Source organism: Lepisosteus oculatus, chromosome 17 (assembly GCF_040954835.1).
Source record: "Lepisosteus oculatus isolate fLepOcu1 chromosome 17, fLepOcu1.hap2, whole genome shotgun sequence".
Taxonomy (NCBI): Eukaryota; Metazoa; Chordata; class Actinopteri; order Semionotiformes; family Lepisosteidae; genus Lepisosteus; species Lepisosteus oculatus.
Genome location: NC_090712.1, coordinates 1715490 through 1743018, shown reverse-complemented (window position 1 = coordinate 1743018; position 27529 = coordinate 1715490). Strand labels below are relative to the sequence as shown.

At 47.3% G+C, this 27529-nt stretch overlaps 1 protein-coding gene across 1 annotated transcript; it reads left to right on the top strand.

Moving 5' to 3' along the window:
• Nucleotides 1-1261: 1261 nt before the first annotated feature.
• On the top strand, nt 1262-26759 carry map3k21 (mitogen-activated protein kinase kinase kinase 21). Its single transcript, XM_069179797.1, has 11 exons — nt 1262-1612; nt 2248-3035; nt 13782-13962; nt 15724-15872; nt 16603-16778; nt 19583-19823; nt 20339-20461; nt 22185-22335; nt 22677-22771; nt 23004-23594; nt 24513-26759. The coding sequence occupies exons 2-11, from the start codon at nt 2279-2281 to the stop codon at nt 24914-24916; spliced, it is 2868 nt and encodes a 955-aa protein (XP_069035898.1). The 5' UTR covers nt 1262-1612; nt 2248-2278; the 3' UTR covers nt 24917-26759.
• Nucleotides 26760-27529: the final 770 nt, after the last annotated feature.

Sequence of the window (27529 nt, the reverse complement as noted above, 5' to 3'; positions counted from 1 at the left end):
GTTTATTCCCCTACCATCCGGCAGAAGGTTCCGGTCACTCCAGTCGCACACAACTAGACTCCAAAATTGCTTCTTCCCCAGAGCTGTCAAGTTGGTGACGCCCCCACTCCCTTCCACCTTATTATGATCTCTCCTAACATCCTCCTGTACCCACAACCACTGTACTCCTACACCACCACACACACATGTAAGCCGAAATTGTACTGTCCCCTCAATAGCCCAGTAAAACTGTAACAGGCATAATAATATTTAATATTTATTAATTAACCATACTACTTTTAACCATACTATTTTTTGCACTGTTACAAGAATTACCTTGCACTGTTTTTGTCCTGTTATATTTTCTCTGTTTGCGGAATTTTGCACAGTTTTGATTACTTGATTACATGTTATTTATGTTATGTTATTACATGTTACTGTTATTGCTATTGTGTAACTGTCTATTGTCTTATCTTCTGTCCTATTTATATACTGCACCTGAGTGACTAATGAGAAACACTTTTCATTATACTATGCACCTGTGTAAGTTTAATGACAATAAAGTTGAATTGAATAACGTCTCATCCAGAGGTGGTCTTATCCTCTGGCCCACTGGTAATTTCACTGTACCGGCTACCGAGAAATTCCTGGCCAGACGGGAGAGCGCCACCTACTGACCCTGATTCACGATCTGTTAATTCCACCCTCCCAGCTTCAGTGGGGGGTCTCTGTTGGACATGCTTCTTGCGTTCCTGTTCAAGATTGCTTTGCATTGCCTGTGGACTTTCCTCGCTGTGTATCCCAACAAACCGTTAATTAAAAAAAATGTTTGTAGCAAGCTAAACTGCAACAGGTTTTTATACCTAACACACAAACAAGCAAACACAAATAGTGGAGAAGAGGAATTCACTGACAAAGGCGCGCATCATTAAGTGACCTGTCAGTTCCAGACCCACAGATCTACGTCTCGGTGTCGCTACAGTGTTGAGAGGTCGATATTTTTCGTTGAGTGCAAATAGGTACATTTCCTCTACGCGCTCACCGTCAAACGCACTGTGAGGGGAAAAAAATGAACACCTTCTTGATCATGCCCGCAAAAATTAACAACAACAAGAACAGGACGTGTCCGTACGTTGCATGTGTGAGACATTCTGTGTCTGTGCGCTCACACCCCGGCCACACGGTAAATGCCTCTCTCGGGGCAGAGGGCTGGTCGGCTCTGAAGTTTCTGCCCCTCCTGTTGTTTTCCTATGGGGACATGCCCGTCACGTGCGCCGGAGCCGCCAATCCGGGCCCGCGGATTCCCGAGCCCCCGGGGTCAGACGGGCTGGAGTCCGGGAGCGATGGCGGCGGCGCTCGCTGTGTTTTGAGCGGAGCGAGCACGGGTTTTCCGGGACTGCCTTCGTGGGGTGCAAGCGTATGGAGGTGAAGGGAGCGCTCGGGCTGGAAGCCGGAACTAGCGCGGGGGAGGCCGCTTTGGAAAGGGACCTCCGTGGTTCTCCCTTTAAAACAGCCGTCGCCGTAACTTCCGAAGTGCCAGGCGCACCGAGCCAGCGAGAGGGGCTGCGCAGACGGCGAGAGTGAGGGGCTCTGTCGGAGCTGAGCAGAAGTGGGAGACGTTCAGAAGAGAAACGTAAGCGGGACAAGCATAGGAGACTATGAAGACTAAGCCTCCGAGAGCCGTCCGATTAGAGCCGTGTGAATATCAGGGCACAAGCCTCTTTTGTCTGAAATCCTGTCTGCTGTCTACTCCCGGAGCACCTGAAAGTCCGCGGCTAATTCAGAAGCCCTCTCGGTGAATAAAAAAAAAGAGGAAAAAAGACCAAACCGCACTCGTTAGCTGCTTTTGTGCACGGCCAGAAAGCCGAGCTTCCCCGCGCTGCGCGCAGTTGCGCTGTTGGCGGTGACACATTGTTTCAGCTGTTTCCGAATTTGTTCAAAGACAATGAGAGGAAAACAGTCGCCGCTCTAGAAGATCCGTGGATGTAGCGCAGCGTGTCCGAGGATCAGGGGGTGGAGTGTGGGGGGGGGGCGAGGATAGCCATTGTCGGATTAAGATAGTTGATTTTATCGTCTCCTCGGCTCTCTTCATTGTAGTGCTTGTAGGTGGGTGCGTTAACTTGGCGAGCTGGGAGCCCTCAGTGTCGAGGTGCCTGCTGCAGTAGTAGTAGTAGTCAGAAAACTCACGTGTAGCCTTAAAGGGGGGAAGGGGCGTCTAGCTTTTTTAAAAAAAATAAAATTCTTTTTTTTTTTGCATCCACACCTGAGCCCCTTATGGTGAGGCTGCGGTTACCGAGACATGGATCTTTCCCAGGCCGGTTTCCCAAGCGATGAGCAGCGGCCAGGCGGCGCCGCCGAGAGCGCCTGGGGTCTCTCCGCCCCGGTGTGCTCCGGGTCCCTGTGGACCGCGGTGTTTGATTACGAAGCCAGCGGGGAGGACGAGCTCAGCCTGCGGCGGGGCGACGTGGTGGAAGTGCTGTCCAAGGACGCCGCGATCTCGGGGGACGAAGGCTGGTGGACGGGGAAAATTCACCACCGGGTCGGCATCTTCCCGTCTAATTACGTGACCTACCAGCCCGCCATTTATCGCCGGTTACCCGGCGGCAGGTCCGTGGGTGACGGGGAGAGCAGCCCGGGCTCGCCGGAGCAGATCAGCTTCAGCGAGCTGGTCCTGGAGGAGATCATCGGCGTGGGCGGGTTCGGGAAGGTGTACCGGGGGACGTGGCGCGGCCAGGAGGTGGCGGTGAAGGCAGCCCGGCAGGACCCCGACGAAGACATCACGGCCACCGCCGAGAGCGTCAAGCAGGAGGCGAAGCTCTTCTCGATGCTCAGGCACCCCAATATCATTACACTGGAAGGGGTGTGTTTGCAGGAGCCCAACTTGTGCCTGGTCATGGAATACGCCAGGGGAGGGACCCTCAACCGGGCCCTGGCGGGTCGGAGGGTCCCCCCTCACATCCTGGTGAACTGGGCCGTGCAGATCGCGCGGGGCATGCACTACCTGCACGAGGAAGCGGTCGTCCCCATCATTCACCGAGACCTCAAGTCCAGCAACAGTAAGCAGCATTTTCTCGCTTTTGCGTTTAAGGAGGCCGGTGCTCTTAGCCTCCAGACAGTCTTTCAAACTTGCCAGATGTCGTTTTGTGGTCCCAGGTTATCCAGCCACCTTTCCGAAGGTGATTCCCAGCACGGTGTTCATGTTAACCCTGGACAGCTGCTGGCCTCGGGTTTGAGGAATGGGAGCGGTTTTCAGTTCAGAGGTCACTAACCGAGGACAATGCAGGCACCCCACCCCTCCCCAGTGATTCAGATACCTCGAACCTGCAGTTGGTCACACTGGGGCCCTTTATTAACAATACAGGCGGACCCCAACACAGCAAGTCACAGACTTGGGGCGCCGCGAGCTTCCTTCTCTGGGAAGGTGGAAAAGTTGGGGTGTCATTCAGTCCTGTGTGCCTTTGTCATGGGCCAGCCCACATTGTCCCATGTAAAAGGATGTGCAGGTTCAGTTTAGTCCAGAAATGTGATACAAAAGGTGATAGGCCAGAGTTTGCTTGGCCTTTTTAAGTGCACTAGTTACAGGCTGAGCTGCAGTGGAAAAACTCCTCTAGTACCACTTGTGCCATCAGTGCGCTACACATTGCAGACTTGCACCGATTTCCTTTTGTAAGCTGGTGTCAGGGACTGCTTGTGTGTCCCAGCTTGATGTGGAGTGAGAGCCCCAGTCTTTGCACAGCGTTTATTGAAGCTGAGATGAGATTCTCATGGCGATGTGGGAGTCCAGAGACGAGCTGGTGACAAGCTGAAAAGCCAGGGACCCTTTAGGTAAAAAACTTTGCCTGAAGTAGCTCTCCCGGCTAACTCGCAAACCGTTGAGAAATTGCAGACCGTACTGCTACACATATCGGGCGGTATGTGAAGTTTTGTCCGGTGAGACAGTCTGGTCACTCTGTGATGTGTCCATGCACACCTGTGGAGACGGGCGTGCTGATGTAGACCACACTGAAGAACAAGAAGAAGCAGCAGCACGCTTGCTTGTGTGAACTACTTCAGAGAGGTGATTGAGTCGAATTCCACTACCGTGTGCAAGAATCCTCTGTGTATTGTGCTCAGTTTGCAGTAGAGCATTTCCAGTTGAAGTCTCGCTGTAAATCGTGGGTCCCTATTTAATTGAAAAGAATTTATGAAGAAGCTCTCCAGAAGAGTTTTGTGTGTTAGATAGCGAAGGTATAGATTGAGTGCATTAAAGCTCAGTCATTTGCTCAGTGGTCATGGAAAGGAATCACAAAAGCACAACGTGATTCCAGTTTTTGTGTCTCCCCAGAGAAAGCCACTTGCCATCTCCCCTCAGGTGTGAAGGGACTGGTGAACACCTGTACCTTTCAGATAATCTGTTTCATTGGTTTACGTCCAGCGTGACATGAGCCCTGGACCTGTCCCATTCTCAAAGCGCAGGTTCCCGTCCTGTCGAAAGGAGACCGTGTTCTGGGCAGGGCTCAGAGCACCTGGGCCAGTGCTGTCAGCTTCAGGGTCTTGCAGTTTGGAGCAAAGGTGCAGGTAGTTATTACCTGTGCAGGTCTCAAGTCTCAGTGCTAAATTATCCCAAACTTTCTTTTGATGTGCAGTCAGTGATTGTCCATTTAGCTCAGACTGGGTATAGCAGCTGCAATTTTATCTTCTCAAAAAGCTATAAAAGTGGTGAGTGTGTGACAGATGAAAGAGTCTTTGAAGTTTAGATGCCTCTCTTGAGAAAGGTACCTGGCAATGATCTGTTTTTGTTGCTTAGATCAGGCAGCCTTGTTTTTCCCTGAAAGTTTTCTTTTAGGAGCTGTCCAGCATCTGTATAATGAAATCCCAAAAAAAAAATCTGAACAAGACTTGATTTTATTGCAATGCATTTGGGTATTTCTCTTACTTTTTGCTGGAAGTGTTTTTTCTGCTGTGATTTGTGGGGAAAAAAAAAACTTGATACTGTTGATACTATTCTTTAAAATGAAACACAGCTTGCAGTATCTTGTTTATATCTTAATTATACTTAATTAACCACGCAGTCACAGTGATTGATGCAGAATTGCAGTGCAGTCAGTTCTGAAATTAATGTTGTTGACTAGTATTAAATAGGCAGGTTCCTGCGTCTCTGCCTACAGCTCAGAGCTCTTGTGATCCCCTTCTGTTTAGTGTCTGGGATGGGAGCGGCCTGCTATTATGCAGTGGGTGGTGAACTCGAGGTTATTTCAGCACAACGTTCAAGATCGCAGATGCTTGCTTAGAGAAGTCAAAAGTTTTTTTTTTTCCCTGTGTGTTCAATACACAGTTGCGCTTTTTCGCGCGTGCTTGTTGGGTTTTAAAGTTCTCCACTGTAGTATTGGATTTCATTTGTGTAAAGGGATGAGTGTCTTTTTTTTGCCAGAAACATTGCTGTAAGTGGGGGATCTGGCTGGGGCTTCCTGCCTGTTGTAGCACAGAGAGTAGCAGGTGATTGTAAAGGTCACCTGAATGACTTGTGTGTTGAAAGGTCTCTGTTAACCTTTAGGATCAGGGTGTTCCAACTCATCTGACTTTGATTTGAGTAACCTGTGTCCTGAGGTTTTGTTTTAGATGTCCTCAGAGGAATGAGTTTTCACCTCTTATGAATGACTTCACCTGCTCACTTGCTGCAGTCCCATCACTGCAGTGTCTTTCCCACTCTAATAAGACTTAGAGTTGCGCCGAACTCATTTTAACGTCATGAGAGGAGAGTATCTGGCTCATTTAGCTGGCTTGCTTGCTTGTAGCTAAAATATCTGAGATCCCATCCTGTTGTTACTTGAAGGAAGTGATGGTTTTGGCCTCAACAACATGGTTGGGCTAGCTTGTTCTCATCTCCTACAACCCTCTGTTTCCTCTAAACCCTCAAAATGTGCTTAGAGCACTTTCACTGCTGGTTCTGAAGAAGTTCAGTGGGTTGACTTTGAAATCCAGGATCAGGTCCCCTCGTAAGTATTTTATGTTCAAGACTAAAATGATTCAGTTCTTTCACCCTGTCAGTGTGGGACACTTCCCTTCAGACTAAAGAGACTCAGTTCCTTCAGCCTGTCAGTGTGGGACACCCCTTTCAGACTAAAGAGACTCAGTTCCTTCAGCCTGTCAGTGTGGGACACCCCTTTCAGACTAAAGAGACTCAGCTCCTTCAGCCTGTCAGTGTGGGCCATTCTCTTAAGCCATGGGATGTATCTGATTGCTCTATTGGGTGATATTAACATCACTTGTTTTACGTTCTACAGTTTTAAGTTTGTGTCCTAACATTTTGTTTGCTTTTTGAATTACATCCTCACATTGTCTTGTATAGCTTTCTCAAGAAGTTTACTATAATCGTTTATACTACATACAACTAAACTAACAAAGAGTGTTATGTTAAATTTTATCACCACATTTGCTCATTCCTGAATTCTTTTTTATTCACTTTTTGAGATTTCTACAGCATTTTCTAATCCACCCTAGTTCTGTATTGTTGATATTCTAAATATTCTGCAAACAAACTGGTTTGCCAGCTATGCTAGAATCAAGATCATTGACACGTATGAGGAAGAGCTGTGGTCCTGGTACAGACCCCTGTGGTACTCCACTAATTACATCATACATTGCCCAGGTCTTATTCTACTTGCATGCATTTTCTTGAATCCCTACCACCTGTAATCTGAGCATTTTTTTAAGAAACGTTGTCTCCTACTGAAAATTTTAATATACTATATTGTATGATTTGTATGCATTACTGCTGTAAGGCAAGAGTGACCTAGCTTTTCTAAATAGATGCCACCTTCCAATGTCCTTCTAGTGTACATATGAATCTCAATTTTAATTCTAATGATCCTTTCCCGACTTTTCATAATAGATGTAAGTTAGAATTTATAGGACTGTAAACACTTGGTTCGGTTTTGTTAACTTTTTTTATGGATGGGTCCTCCAATACTCAATGCCCAGTCACTGGGAAGTATTTTGTTAACAGTCAGTATATAACATCTCCCGTGTCCTTAAGTACAATTGCACAATATCATCAGGCCCTGGTGATCTCTTAATCATAAGTATTCTGGGCACCTACAAGAACTTTTATATAAAACTTTCTTTGCTCACAGTTATCTGTCTGTTGTTAACATCTGAGTGAAATATTGATTTAATAAATTAGTTCCTGGAAGGTCATAGAGTCCTGCTGTCTTTTCTCAGACTGGTATTCAGAATATTGCTGATCAGATGTTCTGTTGTGTGGTTTGCTTCAGTAAGGGGATTGTGAAATATTAAGTAGTTTGGAGAAAGCTATCCCGCTGCAGATAAAAACATATTAATGCAATCTCCAAGCCCACACAGCAGCTTTACTGAATACAAGGACAAACCAGAAGTAGTATTGAATTATTCCCTGCTATGTGACTCCAAAAGAGTTTTAGAAAAAGATAGCCAGTTCCTGAAGGGTCATATACCCACGCTAGAAAATCCTCAGTCAGCATAAATTTGAGCACCTTCTGTGTGAGAGACATTCAAGAAGTATAGAAAGTCAGACACAGGTAGGAGCAGCTTTCAGGCAACTGATCTGTGTGTCGTGCAGTTTCACAAAACAGAAGACTTTTTCCAGTCTATTAGAGACTCTCTTTTAACCTGGTGTTACAGTTCTATGGCACGTAGCCTGTGAATTTGAGGAATTGCCTTTACTTTGGCCTAGTAGAAGGTGTGCTCAGTCCATTTATCTTTACATCAAACACTCCTGCATTGCACAAATGTGAAGTGCTAGTGTGGAAATAGTCAAATCTCTATTAGTGTTAGCTGTTTAATTTTATTAACCCACTGGACTCCAGATACGTATGTGTGAAACATGCAGTGATTTTTATGCTCATTTGTTTTCCCGTTTTAAAAGATAACAGCAATGCCCTGGAGCTGTGAAGGTGCTGTATTTTCAAGCTGTCTTGCACACAGTTTAAGCTTTGAATTGTGTACCATCAGGAGAGTTTCCCTTTTCAGAGAAAGTGTCATAAACTCTGTGTTCTGGTAAAAGTTTAATCAAAATGGCATGCCCCTCAATTTGTGGTTGAGATTAATTCCGGAGCTCTTCTCTTGTAATTTACGAGACCCTTCTCCTCTATGGACGGGCAAGGATCGGGCCCAGTGTGTGTGCCCCTCTGGGGGCTGCACTCTGAGGTCAGAGAGGATTCACTGGTGCTATTCCAGAGAGTCCCAGGGCCCTCTGCACCCCGAGCCGTAAATTTGTCAGCAGCGTGGTGACTGAGGGGTCAGCTTTCAGGCTCTGAACATGCTTGATTTGCAGTTTTTCACTGTTCAGTGAAGTTTTTAAGCAGTTGTATAACTCTAGCATTTAAATGAGTTTGGTGAGTAATAAGATGCTTGATTGCAGATTCGCAACCTTTTTTGTGTGTGTAGCCTACATCATGAAGGCCCTACTAACATAAACTCAATAAGATAAGATCATTTTATTAGCCATATACTATTTCTTCCAGTAGGAATTTGTCTTTTCGCAGACCCCAGCTTGCTCTCCATGAGACACACAGACAGGGAGAGAGAAGCTGGGGGTCAGAGTTGCAGGGTCAGCCATTTATACAGCTCTCCCGGAGCACTTGGGGTTGAGGGCCTTGCTCAGGGACCCAACAGTGTAGGACTCCTCTGTCGGCTGCAGGATTTGAACCGGCAACCTTCCAGCCACAGGCACAGATCCTTAGTCACGGTGCTACCACTCCGCCCAATCCATGGTTCTTGAAATTTAGCCCAAATTATTCATATCTGAATGGCAGTTTTTACATTGTACAGTATATATTTTGTGCATATACTGGAACAGGTATATTGATAGTATCTGACCTGACAGCATTGCGGTGTAGCAGTTCTGTTCTGGGACTGCAGCTCCAGTGCCTCTGTCATAAGCTAGATCAGCTCTTTCACCTCCAATCTCCTCACTCGAGTGTGATTGTTTGAAAAGGCCAGACCCGTCCAGATATCCTGGTAAATAAGCCTGCAGGGTGCTCTGACAGACTGGGTGAGGAAGCAGGGGATAGCCACATCTGCAATCGCACGTCCAGAGGCCGACATCCCAGTCTGTGAGGTAAATTAAACTCTGGCTGAGTCCCAGTTTGGCTTTGAGCTTTGGCTTTTCCCCGTGCTCGTGCCGGCGATGCGGCAGCACCTTCGATCTCCGGCGATGGCAGGCTGTGTTCCCTTCAGCCAGCCAGTCAGGCCTGAAAGGCCTGGCTTGTGGAGCTGCACACCCTCAGGCCACGAAATCTGCAGGCTTAGTGTGAAATGGGGTCCTGCTGCTGTGTGCCTTTGTGAAGCCAACCTCTCTCTCTGCGACAACTTTAAGGCTTCTCCTTCACGTTCTGTAGAAAAACTGGGTAGCAGAAGAGATGACAAACATCTGCAACTTCGAGGAGACGGCTCTGCCTTAAAGTCAGTGAAAAGTGCGTTTCTGATCATCGGCAAACTATGTGGCCAGATCTTGGCCAGTTTCCACTCCGGGTCCTGTTTTTCTTACAGCCTGTGCTGATCTTTATCAATCAGATTGACCTCCCCCCACCTCAGAGCAGGGAACTGCTCAACTGTTACTCAGCTGTGAGTAAGTGCATTTGTTTGCTGTTCCACACACTTGCGATAAATGAAGCTGGGCTGGGTAAAAGCTTATTGAAACCGTGTTTGAGTAAGAGTAGGTAGAGGGCAGATGTTGGCGTGTCGGGGGAGTTCTCATTGTTGAAGGAGTCTTCAAACTTTTGCTCGCCACTAATAAGGAAACCAGCAGTGCTTGCAACTGCATAAAACTCTCAAAGACAAATTATTAAAGCAGAGCATGCCATAGCTAAGGCTGTTGGTTTGCCTCTTCCACGATCATTTGAAAAAGCTTGTTTTTACCAGCTCCCTAAGGCTTCTCTGCAGAGGTTTGCCAATTTGAGGGGTAGGAAAAATGAGGTTAAAGAAATATTAACAAGTCACTTGGTTTGACTATGTCTTTGTGTGTCCTAATCTCTTTAATACCTAACCTAGAGGAATGCTGCTAATGAGGGGGCAAAACTTAACAGAAGTTAGCACAAAGAGTGGTCAAGCGCTGGTTGCTAGGAGACTGCAGGCACAGGAATGCAGGGACCCTCCTCTGCAGAGAGAGAGTCGTATTTTCATTATATTTAATCTCCCAGTTGCCTGCTGGTAGAATTGTGGAAATTCGGGCGACAGAATTGTAGTGTGGAGAGCAGTCCCTGTGCTGTAGAAAAACACGGAAGTCTGGGCCTGTGCCAGTTCTGCTTTTACTTGGTTTCAGGTACATAAAAATGCCAGAGGAATTGCAGATGTCCATGTGTTCAAATTGAAAGGAGAAACACAGGTGGGCTGTTAAAGTGAGCCCTATCCAGACCAAAGGTTCCTCCTGTGTTTTAAACAGTCCTTTTTATCATTTTAAATGTTGCATCCCAGAAGGGATGCTGGAAGTGAGCAAAGCCTGTTTCTAGGGTGCATTCCTTTTTACTCTTGTTCTGAGCCATGTCCAAGGGTGTGCCTTCACTGTGCACAACAGGAATTCACACGAAAGGAACGCAACTTGTTTAAACAGTTGTGTGCATGTTCTTAATTGGGACTTATTGTAATATAAAAACTTGTGTTTAATATCAAATATAATTTCTGAAGAGAACCACTGTTTCATTGTGATTGCTTTGGCTAATGTCCTGTAGGTAATGCTCCCATTAAGTGAGATTAGGATAGCAAATCAGGTTAGAGTTATAGAAACCTGGAGGCAATTTGTATTGAGGAAAAAGTAATGATTGAAAGATTCCTGAGCTTTAGTTTGTAGTATCAAACCTGTACCGTGAATGGTGGTGAAATTGGCACGGATTGATTAAAATTGTCCGGTTCTGGTTCAGGTCACAGATGGGAAATCGGCTGTGGTTTTGCAGGGAGTGGAGGCAGTAGAGCCGAGGAGGGAGGGCAGCTGCCGTGTTGACAGAGCGCACGGCTGTGAGGGAGAGACTGGGTTTCTGGACTGCTCCCTGCCCCAGTCCTCGCCATGGGGGCACAGGCTGGGGATGTCCAAGCTGACATTCACAGAAGTGATTTTAAGGCGGAAAGAGAAGTCAATGGCTCTGTGGCTAAGGATCTGTGGCTGGCAGGTCGCCGGTTCAAATCCCGCGGCCGGCAGAGGAATCCTACTCTGTCGGACCCCTGAGCAAGGCCCTTAACCCCAACTGCTCCAGGGGCGCCGTATAAATGGCTGACCCTGCGCTCTGACCCCAAACTTCTCTCCCTGTCTGTGTGTCTCATGGAAAAAAAGTTGGGGTATGAGAAAAGACAAATTCCTAATGCAAGAAATTGTATAGGGCTAAAAAAGTGATCTTATCTTATCTTGCATCTCCCTGCTGGATGTATCTTTCTGAGATCAGCTGAACGCCTTGATCGAGAGTCTTCAGCAGTTCTTACAGCTCAGCCCTAAATCAGCAATTAGTAATGTAATCAGTTCAACTAAGCCAGGAATGTGGCTGTCTTGAACTGGGGTTGGCTACTCCTGTTTTTGATTCTTAAGTCTTACCAGAGTCACCAGAAAGAAATCTTGGTAGGTGAGGTTATCATTTTCCAACCTGGGATCCTAATACACAACATGCCAAGCTGACATCGATGTTTTAAGTGTCAAGAAAAGCCAGAGGTTAAAATAGAGTTCACATCGAGCTATCAAGCTATCACTTTGGTGCACTCCTTATTTGTTAATAGTTTTGTTTAAGCAAAGTGGCTTGTGGCCCTCCAAGGAGCTGAGCAGTGCACTCCCACTTGTGTGGTAGCAAACCACAGGCCATGCCTGAAGGCCCCAACTCCAACACTGTTTAAATTACTGCTGTAACTACATTAATGCACGTAATTAAATTGGACGGCACCTTTCGATCTTCCTTTATTGCAGTTCCACAATATCCTCAATTATCAACCTAATCTCCAAATAGCACCAACTGAGCGATGGCACTGTGGCTCAGGATCTGCGCCTGTGGCTGGAAGGTTGCCAGTTCAACTCCCGCGGCCAGCAGAGGAATCCTACTCCGTTGGGTCCCTGAGCAAGGCCCTTAACCCCAACTGCTCCAGGGGCGCCGTATAATAAATGGCTGACCCTGCGCTCTGACCCCAGGCTCTCTCTCTATCTGTGTGTCTCATGGAGAGCAAGCTGGGGTACGCAAAAAGATAATTCCTAATGCAGGAAGTTGTATATGGCAATAAAGTGATCTTATCTACTAATTTAGTTGCTTCAGAGTGATCGGAAACTGCTCACCTTTGTATCACAAGGCGTTTTTTCTTTCCAGCACTTGCATATGCTGATATTGCCCTGCCCTGTTCGGTCCTGTCACTACTTTTCTGACGGATCATTTCTTTATCTGCTCTGTTGCAACCGAGGAGTGAGACTCTTGCCTAATTAAATAAGGGGTGAAGATGATTTTATTCACGTGGCTTGTTTAGGGTCCTGTGGTTATTATAGATCATAAGAGTCATCTTGTAAACGAGAAGCCACTACGTCAAGCGCATCCGCACTGTGATTTTTCTGTTGTGTGGAACAGAAGCTGGGGCTCAAGGCACAGTTGCTGTTGCCTCTGCAGTATGATTGTGCTCTACTCCTGGTTACATCGTACTTGTGGACCTAGCAATACATACGTTCTTGGTCCTGCTTGTGGGTCATTAACTTCGACCTCATTCAGAATAAAACCTTCTACAACACTTAAGCTGATACCATAAACATTCTGTCTTTCCAAGAATCGGTAGCAGTCTCTGGATTGTAGTAACTTGCTGTGTTAGCAGATGGGGACTAATACTTTCCTTTAGGACCCATTCTTGAGAGTGAAGTAGCTGAGTAATTAAGTTCGGAGCTCTGAATAGGGCCAGTTGTAGATGGCTCATTACGTTAACAAGAATTCAAGGGCTTCTCCACTCTGCTACCTTATTGTAGTACAATTGTTGTATTTTTTTCAGACCTATCCGCTCATGGGCTCTGTAAGCTTCTGCCAACAATAACACTTCAGTTGCAGACAGCTGGCTGGAGGTGTCAAGGTCTTTAGTTGGTTATCAGCTGTATGTTTGATAGCAGATTAATTATTATTAACTGTGAACTCTCGGAGCATGGGAAAATCAAAAGGCTCTCTTGTTTAAGCACATTTTTAAAAAGTGTAATACTGTATAAAGTTGCAATCTCCAGACAATGATCTACTGTTCCTGCAGTTCACGACTGAAGTGCTCAAGGACAGAAATGGCACATCTTAGACCGGTTCTGCCTAAACTACAGCCTTTTTAGCGTTGTACATCCTTGATCCAGGTTGAAAACATTTCTAGAGCTTTAATATTAGGAATCTCACTCATCATTGCCCCAAAAAAGGTTAGATCTGAATCATGGCTATATCCTTTGAACCGCTTCATCAGACAGGTTTGGTATGTTGTAGTGAAGTCTGAACAGTGGTGAAACAGAGCAACCAGGAAGGCAGGGCAGCACCTGACAGCTGTCCTACAGCCTGCCACATCTGTGGTGAAGAACCTCTGCTTTTCTGATGTGCAGGATAACTGCTCCTGCACGTAGATACGTCTTTCTTCTCTCTGTTTTTCACCATTCACAGTCACTTGATGATTATTCTTTGGGTTAGTTTTCCCCCTCAGCATGCGGTACTGAAAGCTGGTGGCACGTGTGTACCCTAACAGGGCTGGGGTCCCACAGAATTTCTGATCGTTAAGGGGAGTCGGAGATTTCCCGTTGTCTTTTTAAACGTTTTCGTAAGCGTAAAATGACACCTCCTGTTCTTTTTTTTTTTGTTTGTTTGTTTTTGTTTTTGCAGTATTGTTACTTGAAAAAATCGAAAATGGAGACATTGGCCAAAAGACGTTAAAGATCACGGACTTCGGGCTGGCGCGCGAGTGGTACCAGACGACCAAGATGAGCGCAGCGGGCACCTACTCCTGGATGGCCCCCGAGGTCATCAAGTCCTCGCTGTTTTCCAAGGGCAGCGATGTCTGGAGGTAACCGCTGAGCTGTCCTCGCGTGTGCAGCTGCAAAACCCGTTCTCTTGCTCTTTCCTGGCCTCTCTGTCGAAACCATATTGCATTCATCCACTCAGGAACGTGTGTGGGACAAACTCGCTCAGCGGCCAACACAATCCCAGCCCAGATCCTCATGGGAGTTTTCTGCGAATCTGCGATGCACAGTGAAGGCGCTTCTTATTATCAACACGTTTGCAGTTAATTCTTTCAGTTATGAATGTCATTGGTGTGGTTGAATCTACAAACGACATAATTTTGTCCAAAAGTAGTTCTTTTTTTTTTCTGACCTTCAATCGCATATTTTGGCTTTTTCCAAAGTGAACTTGTGGCTAAATTTCCTTGTTTTTCCTGGAATGCTCTTGACAAAGTTCCTTTCCCAAGAGTGCACAACACCACCTCCATCTGTTTCCATCTGTCATTTGACCCTTGATCCTCCATTCTGGAGTCCGGAGAATTGACCACTTCCCCACATCTCATCTTCATTTATATTTATCTAGGACAGCCTGGGTTGTTGAGGAATAAAATCTCCAAAACATTACCAGTACATTAACATTGCCAGCAGCCATATCGCCCTGCAACTCACAACTGAAGCTCGGCGGGTGTGAGCCTGGTCAGTACCTGGATGGGAGACCTCCTGGGAAAAACTAAGGTTGCCACTGGAAGAGGTATTAGTGGGGCCAGCAGGGGGCGCTCACCCTACAGCCTATGTGGGTCCTAATGCCCTATAGTGAGGGGGACACTATACTGTAAAAAGGCACCATCCTTTGGATGAGAAGTAAAAGCGAGGTCCTGACTCTCTGTGGTCATTAAAAATCCCAGGGCGTTTCTCGAAAAGAGTAGGGGTATAACCCTGGCATCCTGGCCAAATTTTCCATTGGCCCTTACCAATCATGGCCTCCTAATAATCCCCATCTATGTATTGGCTTCATTACCCTGTTCTCCTCCCCACTGATAGCTGATGTGTGGTGAGCGTTCTGGCGCACTATGTCTGCCGTCGCATCACCCAGGTGGGGCTGCACACTGGTGGTGGAGGGGAGTCCCCATTACCTGTAAAGCGCTTTGAGTGGAGTGTCCAGAAAAGCGCTATATAAGTGTAAGCTATTATTATTATTATTATCATTATTATCATTATTATTATCGTCGTCATCATCATCATCATCTATGCTTGGTGCTTTGAATGGTGTTTTTTTGTGAAAGACTGTTGGTCATGCACGCTGGCACACTGTGTATATCTTTACTTAATGAAAGATAATTTTTGCTAAATACATGTTCTGTTCTGCAGAATTCGTCTGATAACAATAAATGTGGTTTCCTTTTATTGTGATGACTGTGTTATCTGCCAAAACTGCACAGCAATCCAGTCATCTGTTTAAGGGTCCTTGGTGAACTCGGAGCCAGCTGTAGCATCACAAACCATTCCCCAGGTCCAACTAGGCCTTTAGACCCACTAAACCCAAAATGGCTTTTGAAGAGCAGCCCTCAGCTTTGTCGGTGCAGCTCAGGTTTCCTGTATCAATCAGGAACAGGGCAAAAGATGCAACACGCATTGTGGTGAGCTCAGGTGCTTTGTGCAACTTTAAGACAGGAAGGAAAGCTGAAAAATCTGGAAACACAAGAAAGTGATGTGATGAGATTTTATGGCCAATTACACGTGTGTGTTTTTAAGGCGAAAGGAGGTTTCTGGCTGGTTTTGACTCTGAAAGCTCCCGGCTCAGGGCACTGTGCTTCTCTGGTCCCCAGCTATGGAGTGCTGCTCTGGGAGCTGCTGACCGGCGAGGTGCCCTATCGGGGGATCGATGGGCTTGCAGTGGCCTACGGAGTGGCGGTCAACAAACTGACCCTGCCCATCCCGTCCACCTGCCCCGAGCCCTTCGCCAAGCTCATGGAAGGTAGGTTTGACCTGGGAGACCTGGGGAGTCGGGAAGTTCTGAGTAGGGGTCTCAAGGACTGAGATCATGTGTCACATCTTTACACAAAGAGAGGTGGGGGTCGCACACTACCCACTGGATGGCATTGTGCTCTTGATGAGTTACTAGCAACCAAAGGAGCAGGATGGGCCTAAGCGCCTCTTTCTGGTCCCAAGATGAGCCTTAAACACAAGTCTGAAAACTGTATGGGAGCAAACCTAATCAAAAACACAGGCCTCCAGTATCGATCAGGTATGAACCAGTCCCAAACTGTCCCTCACTAGGTGCATGTCTACATGACCTTTCACCTTTTTTCTTGTGCAAACACCTGAATACCCATGTCACGCCACACGAATAGGCTTGAACTTTTTTCCACCTGGTGCTAGATGAGTCCTTTCTAGTTGAGACTAGACTAGCTGGACCCACTCTTCCTATTATGATTTTGCTTTGCTGTTTTAATACCACATCAACGTCAACATTTGTGGGAAATTATTTCACTCTTTATGGCAGAGAGCAGTCGAGCTGCCAAGCTGTTTTTTTGCCAAGCTAGAAATGAGGCCCTGATTGTGCGAGGGAGATGTTTTCAGCCACCTGGGCCTGCCTCTTCCCCGCTGTGGGGCTGTGTTTGCCCACCTGCCGCCTCTCGTGGTTGTCAAGGGAGACGCGCGCGCCCAGGACGTTGCTGACGCTCCGCCCTGCTTCTGCTTTCCAGAGTGCTGGGAGCAGGACCCTCACATCCGGCCCTCGTTCCTGGCTATCCTGGAGCAGCTGACCGCCATCGAGGACGCCGTCATGGCAAAGATGCCCCAGGACTCCTTCCACTCCATGCAGGAGGACTGGAAGGTGGAAATCCAGGAGATGTTCGACGAGCTGCGGACCAAGGAGAAGGTCAGCCATACGGGGGGGGTTTGCACTGGGCCTTCCTGTGGCCAGTTTGTCCCAATGTTTGTTCGACTTAATGTCTGCACTTGAAACATTTAAAAAAAGATAATATTTTAGATGTCCTAGCCACCTGACGTTGGTGGCCACAAGGGTCTCGTACCTTTGGAAATGTCTTTTTCAATAGTTGATCTATTTTAAATTGGGCATGAAACACCTCTACTACCCTCCTGCAACCTTATGTTAAATGTGGCTTATTAGTCCTCCACAGGTGCTGTAATCCGCCATCTCGACTAGAGGGGTTCCGAACTGTCCGTAGAGTCGGATGCCTTATCATCAGATTTTTACGCACCACGAGTTTCAAAGGCGCTCCTGAAGATTTACTTCTATACTTAAGTTTTAATTGGCTGTGTTTTTAAGGCGCGCTAATCATCCCCCCAAAACAAACAAAGCAGGCTGTAAATTGTGAAATGGGTTTAAGCATTTCCACAACATAATACGATAATCTGCTTCTCTTCCCAGCGAGTCCCTCATTATTTTAAATTGGGATTTGGAATGGCTGTATCAGGAATGTGACGGCATTTTCAGGAAAGCACATTAATAAGATACTGTAACTAGGTGTTTGTTGGATTTCATCTGCACGGTCTTGAATCTGTGAGCGTGGGCTTCTGCCATTTCTGATTTTTTTTCTTCTTTTTGTGCAAAACCAGCTTTTTGGCAAGTCATGGCCGTGAGCATCGGTGTCACGCCCACCAAGAGCTCCGGGCTTCCCTGCTGGGTTTTAGTTGAGGTTGAAAGATCCTAATGGTCTCTCCTTATATCTGTCCTAATATTTTTTCCGCTTGGATTACTAGAAGGGATTAGTTAGCGTGGACTACCGGGAAGTGGACAGGGATCTTTAGTGTGAGATTTTGGTCTTGTTGATAAGCACGGGTTTGAAGGTTTCTGGCTCTTTCCCCTGACACTACATGAACAAGGGAGGTTTGCAGGGGAAGCTGAACAGCTCGTGAACTTCACTATCAATAAGGAAATCCTCTTTTTGCCTGAGTGGCTACTGTTTATGGAGCTCACAGAGTAAAAGCAGCTGGCGGGAGAGTTAATTAATAATTAATAACTGCTTACACTTACTTAGCGCTTTTCTGGAGACTCCACTCAGTGCTTTACAGGTAATGGGTCTCCCCTCCACCACCACCAATGTGCAGCCCCACCTGGAGGATGTGACGGCAGCCATAGTGCGCCAGAACGCTCCCCACACACCAGCTATAGTGGTGAGGAGAGCAGAGTGATGAAGCCAGTTCAGAGATGGGGATTATTAGGAGGCCATGATTGGTAAGGGTTAATGGGAAATTTGGCCAGGACGCCGGGGTTACACCCCAACACCCTGGGATTTTTAATGACCACAGAGCGTCAGGACCTCAGTTTTACATCTCATCTGAAGGACAGCGCCTGTTTACCATATAGTGTCCCCATCACTATACTGGGGCATTAGAACCCACATGGACCACAGGGTGAGTGCCCCCTGCTGGCCCCACTAACACCTCTTCCAGCAGCAACCTTAGTCTCTCCTCCAGGTACTGACCAGGCTCACGCCTGCTGAGCTGCAGTGGGCTGCCAGCTGTGATTGATATGGCTTATAATTAAAAAGGATTCTCCTAACTGTTTTGTAATGGGTCCTCTATTGCCCTCGTCACACACGTTGTAAGTTAATTGTTGGTTTAAAATAGGTTATTGGCTTGGGAGCTGTGAGATAAAAACACATGAGCAGCACATCTTTTCAATTTTTGTTTTTAATTTAACTTACTTCAGGGCACGGTTAATGTTTTCCTGAAGCTTTGACTGACTTGGCGTCTTATAACAGGGTGTAGTTGCTCGCTCTTGTTTTGGGTTTTGTCTTCTTTTGTGTAAACTAGCTTCTAAAAAAGAACTTTTCTCCACCCGTCGAGAGGAAGACTAAAAGGGCAGCAAGGTCTAAACCTTTTTTCACCTGTTCTTAATTTTTTGTCGTTAGTTTTTGCTTATCAAACTGTTTGCAGGGCAGATATGATCTGTACAGTATGTCCCTGGCTTGTGGAGTATGAGTAGCAGCTCGCCGTTGTTTACACACACACACACACACACACACACACACACAGAGTAATGCTGTAGGGCTGTAAGACAGTGCTTCAGCTGTGCACAATAGGATTAGCTGCTATTGTTCCTGGAGCCAGGAAGCAGAACTCGAGGTATAGACCTGCATGCATTGACTCGCTGAAACACTAACTGCGCTGCAGTGTATCCCTGTGTTGCTGCACAGATAACCTCAACCGTAGGCTCTCAAAGCTTGCAGGACAGGATTCTGGTAGGCTTCTTATTATGGCCTTGTTGTAGATAGTCGTGAAAATATTAGGGCAGTCTAGAACGTCTCACCCTTTTGTGCATGGATAAGCATAGTGCCACAAAAAAACATTTTAAGCAGTTTTGACCACAGCAAGTATTGATTTTCCATTTTCTCCTCCATCTTTCAAGGATAAGAAAAGCATATTCTCAGGCTATTCCATAGCAAAGGCATCACTTAGAACTTCTCGCCCGAAGAGTTGAGAAGCCCTGTAGTGGTCGCTCCTGTGTGTAAGAATGTAAAGATTGAAAATGACGTAAAGACGTTGGATCTTGTGCTTGGCTGTTTGGTTGAGAAGTGCTTTCTTGATCCAGACATCATAGTCAGGCTCTTACTGGAGGATGACAGGGAACGGGCATCTTCCAGGCACCCAGACGTGCCACCTGCCCCGCAGTCCCAGAGTCACGTACCCCTGTCCCGCTGCCCCGCTGTCCCGCAGGAGCTGCGCTCGCGGGAGGAGGAGCTGACGCGCGCGGCACTGCAGCAGAAGTCCCAGGAGGAGCTGCTGAGGCGGCGGGAGCAGCAGCTGGCCGAGCGGGAGATCAACGTGCTGGAGCGCGAGCTCAACATCCTCATCTTCCAGCTCAACAAGGACAAGCCCAACGTCAAGAAGAGGAAGGGCAAGTTCCGGCGCAGCCGGCTGAAGCTCAAGGACGGGAACCGCATCAGCCTGCCTTCAGGTGAGGGACAGGCGGAGGGGCAGGGGGAGGACAGGCAGGGGGGATGGGACAGTAGAGGACAGAAGGGCAAGAGGGGAAGGAAGGGGGGGGCAGGGGGGCGGCGGCATGAAGGTGCCGGGAGAGGACGGGGGAGGGCATTGGGGACAAGAGGGACGGGGGAGGGTAGTGGGGACAGGAGAAGGACAGGAGGGATGGGGGCAGAACAAGAGGGGGAGGGTAGTGGGGGCAGGGGGAGGGCAGGAGGGACTGGAGGAGAGCAGGAGGAGGACAGTGGGGACAGGAGCAGGGAGAGGATCAGGGAGGGAAGTGGGGGCAGGGGGAGGACAGGACAGGGGCAGGGGGAGGACAGGACAGGAGCAGGGAGAGGACTGGGGAGGGAAATGGGGGCCAGGGGAGAACAGGAGGGTCTGGGTTCAGGGTCAGGGTCTACAGGGTCCCCAGTGACCGCAGTGACATCCTGCACACAGCTTTGCTAGCGAGCGGCCTTAACCACTGTCTCTTGTGACTTGTCACAGATTTCCAGCACAAAATCACCGTCCAGGCCTCGCCGACGATGGACAAGAGAAGAAGCCTGAACGGCAGCAGCTCCAGCCCTCCCAGCAGCCCGACGCTCATTCCTCGGCTGAGGGCTATCCAGCGTAGGTCCCCTCCGAGCAGCCGGTCCCAATACCACAAGGAAGCTGGTTTCTGTTGGTGCCTTCTTGCTGCTTTGCAGCGAGAGGAGTCGCCTTCACTGACCTTTGCCTCCTTTTTCAGTGTCTTGTAATCTGTTTTTCTCAGTGCACTCAAACAGGAGGGACAGTCTGTATGTGTACCATCAGGAAGTGGATATCACAAACGAGTGTCCCGGGGTTTGGAGGACAGGCAAGAAACTGATCAGTTCGGATTGGTGTTGTCACTGAAAGGGAATCCAAATCAGTTGTCTGCTGCTGGCATTTGGGACGTGTCTTTGAGAATACGCTTTTCTCCACTCTAAATCAATATTCAACATTCTGTTCATTGATCATTGTAGCTGACAATCATGTTATCTGAAGTGTGATGGAAGATTTAATCTTGGGGAAAGAGTCATTTCTGAAGGCTTTAGTACTAACTTAAACCATCTGGCAGTTCTGGTTAACAACACTTAATTCATGCTCACTTACTGCTTAGGTCCATTCTTGGTTTGCTGAGTAAAGGATGGTACACAGGAATGCATCAGAGAAAATTAGACAAAATGTTGTGATTTTGTGTGAATCTGTTGAGTTTCTTTAGTTTGAGTGAAATTGAAAACGCACAGTGCAAGTATGGGTGCATTTTGACATTTTCTTTTTGATAACCAAATACAAATAATTCTCTAGAATATGCTTTTCACAAACTAAATCCAAAACCTCTTGCTCCGTGGTTTAACCTGTGCAAGAGGAAGTGCTCACTTGTTGCTTTAGCCACTTGGACTGCCATCAGCAGAAACATGTCGGACATTTCAGCGTAGATAGTACTACCTCACATCGACGCTACAAAAAGTGTCTCCTATAAACGCAGACCGCAGAGGATGTTGATACTGAATGTGTCTGTGCAGCTCTGTAGTCGTTCCAAGTTAGAAACTTCTATGAAATAGGGGCACAGTAAATTCGAACAGAGGTGACTGGGTGTTTGAAAACACCGGTTATTGGTGTACAGTTGTTCAACTGCTTGATCAGATTAAGGGGGAAAAAATAATTTGGGGCTGGGAGACAGAACAGAAAGGCTCATATGGAACATAGTGCAAAAATTTTTAAATACACTCCAGTTTCCTGAGGATGCTATGATCATTGACAGATGCAAAGATCGGTACGTACATAAAACCATACAGTGGCCAATGACAGTTTTGCTTTTCTCTATTATGGGTCTAAAAGTGATTGTGACCTCTTCCAGTCACACTTTCAGAGTTGTCCTTAAGCATTTGATATTTTGCAGGCAGTTCAAAATACTCCACTTGATAAAAGAATTTTAGATCTCAAGTAATTGGCTTTCCAGTGTGTTATCCATGGCTGTGACAGCATACTTCCACATAGCTAGGGTAAAGGTGGAAACAGACACCCAAGAGTGCTGCGTTATCAGTAGTTGATTGCTAGTACAGTATACTATCAGCAGGCAGTAATCGGTTTCTTAAAGCTTAGTTAATGCAAGTCTGTGGTTTTAGTCTTTATCTTTCTAGATACAGAGGTCGGCTCTTATTCTTGCTTTGGACTTGGTTTCTGCCTGCAGCTCGCTTGCCAGAGGTGATCTGATCGTGGGTCTGGGGAGCTCTGTGGTCGGTCTTTTTCAGGCTCGTACAACTGTCGGCGACTGGCAGGCTGTGCTGGCTGCACGTTCACACGCTGGCGATTTGTGATTGTGATCTAGTGACACTGGATGAAAGCAACCGGACCTGGGGAAGGAGCACAGCCTGCAAACCAGAGGAGTTCGAAGATGTCAAAAAGGGCTTTAGAAAGAAGGGGCGCACCTGGGGACCAAGTTCTGTCCAGACGAAAGAACGGGCGAATTGTGCTGAAAGGTACGGCCTGTGAGTTTGTGTGTCCTGGCCGTGTTTGCGGCGCTCTGGTTTCCTCCCACAGTCCAAAGACACGCTGGTGGGTCCACTGGCCCTGGTGTGAGGATGTGGCTATGTGTGTGTGCCTGCCCTGCAATGTGCCGTCTTCATCGAGGGCTGTCCTCTGTCGTAGGAGGACTCTGGGAAGGGACGCGAGACGTTCAGGGACAAACCTTCCAGCTGTCCTTGGTTCTTGAGAACATCTGCGCAGCGATGGGAGAATATAAAATCGATGCCGAGAGTTTCGGAATGTGGTTTGGACGGTGTGACTGTTGCGGTTAGACACTCCCATGTTTTCTGTGCAGAGTAAGACCCCTCTCTGATGGCAGTAATCCCTGGTCCACCAGTCTCATGAAGAACCAGACGTCTGTCCCATTAGCTGCGCTGTTTGCAGAGCAGGGTGAGTAACAATCTGTAAAGGAAGCACAAGAAACATCAATGTTATTGTGGTCTGCAAAGCGATCAGTAAAACTGTTCCGTTTCGTCCATCATTAAAAAATAGGAACAGTTGTGTAGGAGATTGATGGGATCTTTTTCTGACAAGTTTTTCAGAATTATTCTGTGTTGTTTAGCCGACGTCATTCCCCCCCCCCCGTGTGAATGATCCCACTTTCTTTCTTTCCCGGCTCTAGGGATGTGTCCGGATGCACCGGGCTCAGCTGAAGTCTCCGACAGCAATAAACCAAAGCAACTGAAGTTCCCTAACCAGGTCTACATCGATCTACCTCTCTGGAAGGATGATCAGGGCGAGGGCGGGGCGGCGGGTGAGGGCGTGGAGGACACCACCCCCGCCAGCTCGGCCAGCAGCACCCCTCAGGTCACTCCCACCAACAGCCTGAAGAGGGCGGCGCAGCGCCGGAGGACCGACGCGGTGCTGCACAGCTGCGCCTCGCTGCTGGCCTCCGTGGCCCTGGGCCTGGACCTGCGGGAGGTGGGCAGGGCCCCAGCCGGGGAGGAGCCGGAGCTCCGGGAAGAGAAGAAGAAGCGGGAGGGCATCTTCCAGAGAGCCACGCGCTTCCGCCGCAGCACGAGCCCCCCCGGCCGGCCCCGGAAGGACGAGGGCGGCCCCCCGGCCCCGGTCAGCCTGCTGGCCATGTCGGCCATCTCCGAGTGCAGCTCCGCCAAGTGCCTGCTGCTGCTGCCCGACTCCGACGGCCTGGAGGAGGCCCTGCGCCGGGCCGGGACGGACCCGCCGGCCCCGAGCGCGATCGCGCCCCAGAACAGTAAGTCAGCTTCCCGCCCGCTGCTTCACTAGAGAAACCGGGAACGGGGGCGGGAGCGCCGGGGGGGTTCCATTGAGCCGGGACACGCCACTCTTTCTCCAACGAGGCGCTGGGCGAAACACCATTCAAACCTCCAAGCGTAGGAAATAATAATAATAATTGCTTACACTTATATAGCGCTTTTCTGGACACTCATTTCAAAGCACTTTACAGGTAATGGGGATCCCCTCCACCACCACCAGTGTGCAGCCCCACCTGGGTGATGGGAGGGCAGCCATAGTGCACCAGTACGCTCACCACACACCAGCTATCAGTGGGGAGGAGAGCAAAGTGATGAGATGGGGGTTATTAGGAGGCCATGATTGGTAAGGGTCAATGGGAAATTTGGCCAGGACACCGGGGTTACACCCCTACTCTTTTCGAGAAATGCCCTGGGATTTATGACCACTGATAGTCAGGACCTCAGTTTTACGTCTCCTCTGAAGGATGGCGCCTTTTTATAGTATGGTGTCTCCGTCACTATGCTGGGGTATTAGGACCCACACAGACCACAGGGTGAGCGCCCCCTGCTGGCCCCACTAACACTTCTTCCACCAGAAGCCTTAGTTTTTCCCAGGAGGTCTCCCATCCAGGTACTGAGCAGCCTCACACCTGCTGAGCTTCAGTGGGCTGCCAGGTGTGAGTTGCAGAGTGATATGGCTGCTGGTTGCGTTCTTATTTTGCTGCAGTGTGCAAGGCTAAGAGAGTTAGCAGTGTAAAACTGAACGACCCCAGAACACTTCCTCAGCAGCAGTACACACAACCTGCCTGTGCACACTTGAAACCTGTTAAAGAATCCCGAATTCCACCCATGAAATCAGTCCTAAGGGTATGACAGGTCACAGGACTCGTGCTGATTGCTGTTTTTGTCTTCCCAAGCTAACGGCGTCCCCAGCCCGCTCACAGATTCAGCAGTATTAGTCCAGGCAGCGAGCCCAGGAGCAGTGGCGCTGAGGGAGAGGCAGGACAGGCCCGACTTCCCGAGCTCTGCGGACGGCGTGTCGAGGCCTCGGCCCCTAGCTCTGAAGAGCAAAGTCCCGTCCTGGGCCCTGCTGAGAGGCCACAACAAGAGCTACTCGCTGGGACCCTTCTCGGGGGAGAAGAGCGCGCAGACCTTCGACATTTTACTCCAGGCTGAAGCCCAGGTGGTGCCGGGGGCCTGCTCCCTGCTGGACATGGACACAGAGGGACAGAAACGGGACTGCACGGTTCCTCTCTGCAGGATCCAGAGCAAGCCCGGGAGACCTGCGGTGTACGAACTGGAAAAGGAGTTCTTGTCTTAGACGGTCGCCTGCCTCACATTCCTGTCGGTAGCACAGATTCCCCTTGGATGTGTCAGTCTGACAACGCGCAAGCCTGTTGGAAGACACAGGCGGGAGCTGCAGACTTGAAGAGAGCTTTCTTTGTCCAAGGTCCTTATTATTTATGTCCGTATAGTTAGAGTGGAAAAGCTCAAGGCTTACTTCTCCAGCAAAAACTACAAAGTGAAATCTAATTTAAATGCACATTCCATTTTCAAATGAAATTGTGGTCCATACTACTGTAACCGAAAGCCTGAAAGCCGAGCGTTTCTACATGTGCTGTCCTAGATTGGGTTTGGTTTCATGTGTAGTAGTAATGATGGGACTGAAACTTAAAACAGAGCGCTCTGCTTTTAACTGAAATTCTGGCGGCATGGTTGTAATGATTTAATTATTTTTATCCAGTGCTTTGATTGAACCAGAAGGAGATTATGTTTGCAGCTACCGCAGTGTTCATTGTTACCAGGACAAGCTACAGCCACGATCGCCTCCAGTATCTTGAGTTGTTTGACTTGACTTATTTTGGGCAGAGTTGAAAGGAAAGCTAATAACAAAAACATTTGTAACAGGTATTAGGTTGTCCAAGTGGTTTTCTCAAAACGGAAGCCTAGAATCGCCCTACCAGCTGCTATAAATGGTCTAGATTTATTGAATGTATAAATTATACTTTTTTAAGTAAGGGTACTTGACCTGCTGTTTTTAGCGAGCTCACAAACATTATTTTTGACACGAGGAATATAAAACTGAAATAGGTGGAGCATAGTGAACAATTCTGCAGTTTAGAGCATTCTGTCTGTCACGTGCACCGAAGCGCTCTCATGAGCGTGAAAGTACAGAACTGGAAATTGTAGATCACTGTAACCACTGTAACTGGTGTGCCCTGTGAGAGAGTGTTTCACAGTGACGGTATCAAGCATTTTTACTAAAATGCATTTTATTCAATACCAAATGATCTACTTTAAAATTAAATTTTCAGAATTCTCAACATTGTGTGGTGCTTAAATACTTTTTTCTTTTCTATATCTGCAGTTGGTGCAGTATCGCACGATACTATTAGTTACTGTAGTGCATCAATTTCTGCATTCCATTAATGTTGTCTGACTCAGTTGTAAGCTCACATTTTACACGTTTGGCAACTTAAGTGTATTTAGCCTGCTGAGTGTGTTCAATTTCAAAGCAGAGTAATTGGAATTTTGTTATATTTTTGTCACAGTGAAATCATGTTTTGAGATGTGCTGAAATGTTTTATACCAGGTGCTACAAAATTACCTTTTCAAATTGTACTGTTTATGTGAAAAAAGCCGTTATATAATACACCTTCCAGTCAGACTTTCTCTGAAAAGAGTTGCTAGCTACTGAGGAAATCTTATGCACTAAACTACATGAATTATTCTTTTATGCTCTACCAGTTATCTGTTAGTTTTTTAAATATTTTTTAAAATGTGCAAATTTTATAAGATGATATTTACTTTTGTAAAACGAAATGAAACATTCAATTGTTCTGATGGCAAATGTTGTTTTTTTTCCTGAGATAATGAAAAGATTTGTGAAATGCATCCTGCCACCTACAGGGGTATTTTAGGAGTAAGAGTACAGCCTTCAGCCTCTGGCTCTTTGTGTCTGGGGAGTATGTTCAGTGGCTGAAGGCTGAATTTCTTATGATGCAATATCTGAGGGGTGGGCAAACCGAACTCACTTTGTCACAGTTGGACTGTTCAGCTGAATAACCTATTCTAAAACGTAGCATCTCTAGATCTGCTTTAAGGTCTGACCATAAAGTGCTTTTGCAGAACAATAAACTTCCTGAGTAAGAGCTTAAAAACAAGTCAGTGATCCTTTTTATTTTTTACAACATTTTGCTAGTTTCTTCTGCTTCCTAAGGAGGGTGCTTGGTCCAGTGGTTAAAATAAAGGGCTTTGTGTAATACAGTTCTCCATTCAACCACCAGTTGTGCTACAGAGCAGTCTGGCAGCCCCCCCCACCCCTTGTGCTCCAACCTGAAGATGAGATCTACATCCAGGGTGCTGTGATCAGTGAACCTGAAGATCCACTCTTCTCTGTCACTTTGTATAAATGTGTCTGCAAAGTGACTTAACTGTAGATCAGGGAACAATTCTCATTCTCTCAGGCTTGGGTACCGTAGCGCTATAGGATTTTAAATTGTACAGCATGTCAGACACTAGGCCTGGGAGTAAGCAAAAGACAAGGAAAGAGCGCCCCCTGTTGTGATTCCAGAGATGTGCATTTCACTCAGAGGAAAATTAATTTGTTTCACCATTTGAATTGTGGTACTAGCAATAATTATGAAACATCTTTCCCCTTTTTACGCAATGTTGCAAAATGCTAGAATTTCTCTTGATTTGCGGATATTTCTAAATATTTTTGTACACTGTAAACTGCATCAGTCCATATTTACGGAAAGTACATAGATAATATGGGCTGATAACTATATACTTCAGCTTTGTTATAGGGACTGAAACTTCAGTATTTGACAATACCTGGGACTGTGAAATCTAGCTATCTCTTTGTTCATATTTGCTCTTTATATTTTTAAATATCTATGCTGTCCTATACCTACTCTGTATAAAAATGATT

Excerpts from the sequence above, each read along its gene's own strand:
- map3k21 (XM_069179797.1), top strand. The coding sequence starts at position 2,279 with ATGGATCTTTCCCAGGCCGGTTTCCCAAGCGATGAGCAGCGGCCAGGC. Across the intron at positions 22,772-23,003 it reads TGCGCTGTTTGCAGAGCAGG|GGATGTGTCCGGATGCACCG; the intron begins GTGAGTAACAAT and ends TCCCGGCTCTAG. Across the intron at positions 23,595-24,512 it reads CGCGATCGCGCCCCAGAACA|CTAACGGCGTCCCCAGCCCG; the intron begins GTAAGTCAGCTT and ends TGTCTTCCCAAG.